Here is a 4192-nt window from a genome sequence, read left to right on the forward strand (position 1 = left end):
CAAGTCCTGAAAATTTGTCAAATGTAGCACCATGGATAACAACAGTCGGAGCCGGAACAATCGATCGGGATTTCCCGGCTTACATAACACTCGGAAACGGAAAAACATACACAGGTGCATCACTCTACAATGGAAAACCTTTAACTGATACATTGCTACCATTAGTTTATGCAGGTAATGTGAGTAATTCATCAGTTGGGTATCTTTGTATACCTGATTCATTAACCCCTTCAAATGTTTTAGGCAAAGTTGTTGTATGTGAAAGAGGTGGAAACTCAAGAGTTGAAAAGGGTCTTGTTGTGAAAAGTGCTGGTGGAATTGGAATGATTTTAGCAAACAATGAAGAGTATGGTGAGGAGTTAATTGCTGACTCTCATCTTCTACCAGCAGCATCATTGGGTCAAAAATCAAGCACAATATTAAAAGATTATGTTTTTAATTCACCAAATCCAAAAGCTAAAATTGTTTTTGGTGGAACACATTTACAAGTTCAACCTTCACCGGTTGTAGCAGCGTTCAGTTCAAGAGGACCAAATGCTCTAACACCAAAGATTCTTAAACCGGATTTAATAGCACCGGGTGTAAACATTTTAGCCGGCTGGACCGGTTCAGTTGGACCAACCGGTTTAACACTAGACAAGAGGCACGTGAGTTTCAACATTATATCGGGGACCTCAATGTCGTGTCCTCACGTGAGTGGTTTAGCTGCAATTTTAAAAGGAGCTTACCCTGATTGGAGTCCCGCTTCTATACGGTCAGCACTAATGACCACAGCATACACCTCTTATAAAAACGGACAAACAATCGAAGATGTTGCAACCGGGAAATCCGCTACGCCTTTCGATTTCGGATCGGGACACGCGGACCCTGTATCCGCCCTTGATCCTGGTCTTGTTTACGACGCCAACGTGGACGATTATCTTGGATTTTTCTGTGCGTTAAACTACACGTCGTTTCAAATCAAACTTGCAGCGAGAAGAGAATACACGTGCGATCCAAAGAAGAAATTTAGGGTTGAAGATTTTAACTATCCTTCTTTTTCTGTTCCTTTTGAAACTGCTTCGGGAATTGGTGGTGGTTCATCAGAACCGGTCAGTGTTGAATATAATAGGGTCCTAACGAATGTTGGAACTCCGGGAACTTATAAAGCTTCGGTGGTGGTGTTACCGGTGGGTTCTTCGCCGGTGAAGGTAGTGGTGGAACCGGAGACGATTAGTTTTAAAGAACTGTATGAGAAGAAGGGTTATACCGTGCGGTTCACGTGCAGTTCGATGCCTTCGGGAACTACGAGTTTTGGTTATTTGGAATGGAATGATGGGAAGCATAGGGTTGTGAGTCCAATTGCGTTTAGTTGGACTTGAGATTATTGGGCTTTGTAGTGCTTGTTGTCTGGGCTTCACCAGCTCTGTGGGCCTTAGAGTACTTGCAAATGTGGCCCATTAAAGTTGGGCTTGTTAAGTTGTAATGCTATGCTTTTGGGCCCAGAGTGGAGCGTAACGGAACACAGCCAAGGGCTGGTGAAAAAGTTGTTAAGTCTCTTTGATGTTGTTTCTAATCGTTAGGGGAAGGTTAAAGTGAACAGTGATATAAGGAATAAATAAAAGTAATTGTGCATAAAACAAAACAGTGTTATAGTGGCTTTGAATTGTTTATCTTATCTTCTCATGCAATTATATGTCCTATATTGCCATATTATATTATTGACTCATCTAGCTTTCTAATGTTTTTTACGTAACTAAAATTTGAGATTTCGCTTTTGTAAAGTGAATGGTAAAATTAAAACTTTTTAATTGCTGTTCCCAAATATATATTTTCCTTAATCTAGCTAAACTTTATTTTCAAAATATTAAAAGAAAAATCAATCACATATAAACAAGGCTCCAACAAATATAAAAAATATTTTCATTAATACAAAAATTGATCACAAATTCTACAGTATAATCAAAAATAAAATATATAATAATCTTATAAATTTTTTAATTTATTCACGTATATATTACTATAATATTTATTAAAATTAATTAAATTAAGAATTTTAATATATAATTGATATATGGTTCAACTTAACACAGTATATTAGTACGGTTTTATTTTTATAATACTCTTCTCTTTCATCGGATTGTTTTCCCTTCCTTTGAATTACGGGCACACACCCGTACGCGGTCTAAATATTACGTACGGTGTTGATCTACATTGTCTATGTCTTTGTCTTCAAATAGCACTGTAGAAAGTAATAAATGCAAAGAAAAATGTTTACCTTGAAAGAGAAGTTGATAAAAGAAAATTATGTGATAGATTGACAGAGACAGAGACCAAATGAATAGATGAATGAGTGTATAAAAATTATAAATATACATATAAATAATTATGGATAAACAAATTTACTAATTACAATAGTATTTAGCGACAACAGTATCTTGCTTTTATATATATATATATTATGAAAAACAAGAACTTTAAATCTCAATCTTAAATAAAATTTTATTCAATGGCTTAGGCGGTGATTGTCTATGGAAGGGTGAAAAGCACATGTGCTTGTGCACTTAAATTTCGATCTATAACGATTGTCAACACTTCATGAACTATTAATTAATAAATATTATAAAATAGGGCTAGGACTATTTGATATTGTAGTATCAAACTTAATATTATGATACATTTAATAATTATTTTACATATTCGAATTATAAACTTTTAAATTATAAATTAAAAATTACTATTACATATATCATGTTTATAGAATTGAACATCAATATGAAGTTATTTAATATATAAATGGGATACACCAAAATTAGTTTATTTATTAAAAATTAATGAGATATTAATTTTTAATAATATCAATAACATTTTAAAAATGATTTAATATTTAAAATATATATCAATACGATAACGAATTTTATTCCAAGGAATAAGTATGGTAAAAAATCATCGGATATATCATAATATATAAAAGGAGAGTGTAATATATAAAAGGAGAGTGTATATATGTTTTCCTTTTCATTTATCTCCTAAAGAATATTGCAAAACGACCTCGGAATGGATAAGGCAATACTTTGTTGACCGCTAACATTGGTAGCATTTGCAGATATTACGCATTCGACCCTTCTTGCTTATCACATATCATCATTATTTCCTTTGCACGGGAGAAACTTTCGTTCACTACTACACTCAAAATTAAAATTATAAAAATGGTGCAAAATAAAATAATAAATAAATGTAACAAAGAACAATAACTTTCGTCCTGTTTACATTTCGTACATTCTTCATTCCCAACCATCTAACTAACAACAACTGTTCTCTCGCGTCCATTCATTCAATTTATCTTATTTTTTGTTATGCTTTTCAATTAACGTTGCGTTATTCATTACTATCATTGATGGCTGATTTCATCACTTATGATTTCAATTTTGTTCGTCAACTTTCTCATTTTTAGCGATATTGTTATCATTATTATAAATTTCAATTCAAGCGACCCACTTTAATTCATGGGGTCGAGTTTTGATCGGTGGAAAAAAGATCCATTCTTTCATGTTGCAGAAGAAGTTCAGGAATCTGCAGATAGGTACCAATTTTCATTCTTATTCCAATTATTATTGCGTTGTTTTATTTCAATAGTAATTTTATTTGATTTTTGGAAAAGAATACAAATGTATTTTTGTTGTTGTACTCTGTATTACATTTTTCCTATGCCATGTTGAATTTTGAATTAAAGAAAATGTTAAGGCTTGATATTTTGAGGTTAATTTATTTGTGTTCATAATCTTATCATGTGTATTTTTGAAGGATGGAATCTACATATAGGACATGGATACATGCTACAAAAGATACTTCGAACATGTGGAATCCTGATGAACTCCGAAGAGATTTACTCACTACTCTTGGAACTGCTAAATGGCAGGTAAGATCAACATACTAGTTAATTTGATAATCATAATGAGGCCATTGATAATTTGGTGTGAAATAAAACACAGTTAGAGGAATTTGAACGTGAAGTGAGGTGGAGTTATAGCAAAAGCTCAAGCGATAATGCAAGAAATAGGCATCAAGATTTTATCACTGCTATTAAGGATAAGATAAGAAAAATTGAAGATTCGTTAAATGAATCCAACCCTATTGGTAGCAAGGAATCTAAACCATGGGTGTGTTTGGACGAAGGAGAAAAAGACGAGCTTGCTTTGTTTCTTTCAGGAAT

At 33.1% G+C, this 4192-nt stretch overlaps 2 protein-coding genes across 2 annotated transcripts in view; both read left to right on the top strand.

Moving 5' to 3' along the window:
- The window catches only part of LOC101490058 (subtilisin-like protease SBT1.7), a 3123-nt gene extending 1428 nt beyond the window's left edge, over positions 1-1695 (top strand). Inside the window, exon 2 of the mRNA XM_073366964.1 lies at positions 1-1695. This exon is cut by the window's left edge and continues 11 nt beyond it. Coding sequence (XP_073223065.1) covers positions 1-1361 — 1361 coding nt within the window. The 3' untranslated portion in view covers positions 1362-1695.
- A 1298-nt stretch (positions 1696-2993) lies between these two features.
- Positions 2994-4192, top strand: part of LOC101490718 (uncharacterized) — a 2383-nt gene continuing 1184 nt past the window's right edge. Inside the window, exons 1-3 of the mRNA XM_073367843.1 lie at positions 2994-3562; positions 3784-3898; positions 3972-4186. Of these exons, the coding sequence (XP_073223944.1) occupies positions 3486-3562; positions 3784-3898; positions 3972-4186 (407 nt within the window). The 5' untranslated portion in view covers positions 2994-3485. The remainder of the gene's footprint in view (positions 3563-3783; positions 3899-3971; positions 4187-4192) is intronic.

This window comes from Cicer arietinum, chromosome 4 (assembly GCF_000331145.2).
Source record: "Cicer arietinum cultivar CDC Frontier isolate Library 1 chromosome 4, Cicar.CDCFrontier_v2.0, whole genome shotgun sequence".
NCBI lineage: Eukaryota > Viridiplantae > Streptophyta > Magnoliopsida > Fabales > Fabaceae > Cicer > Cicer arietinum.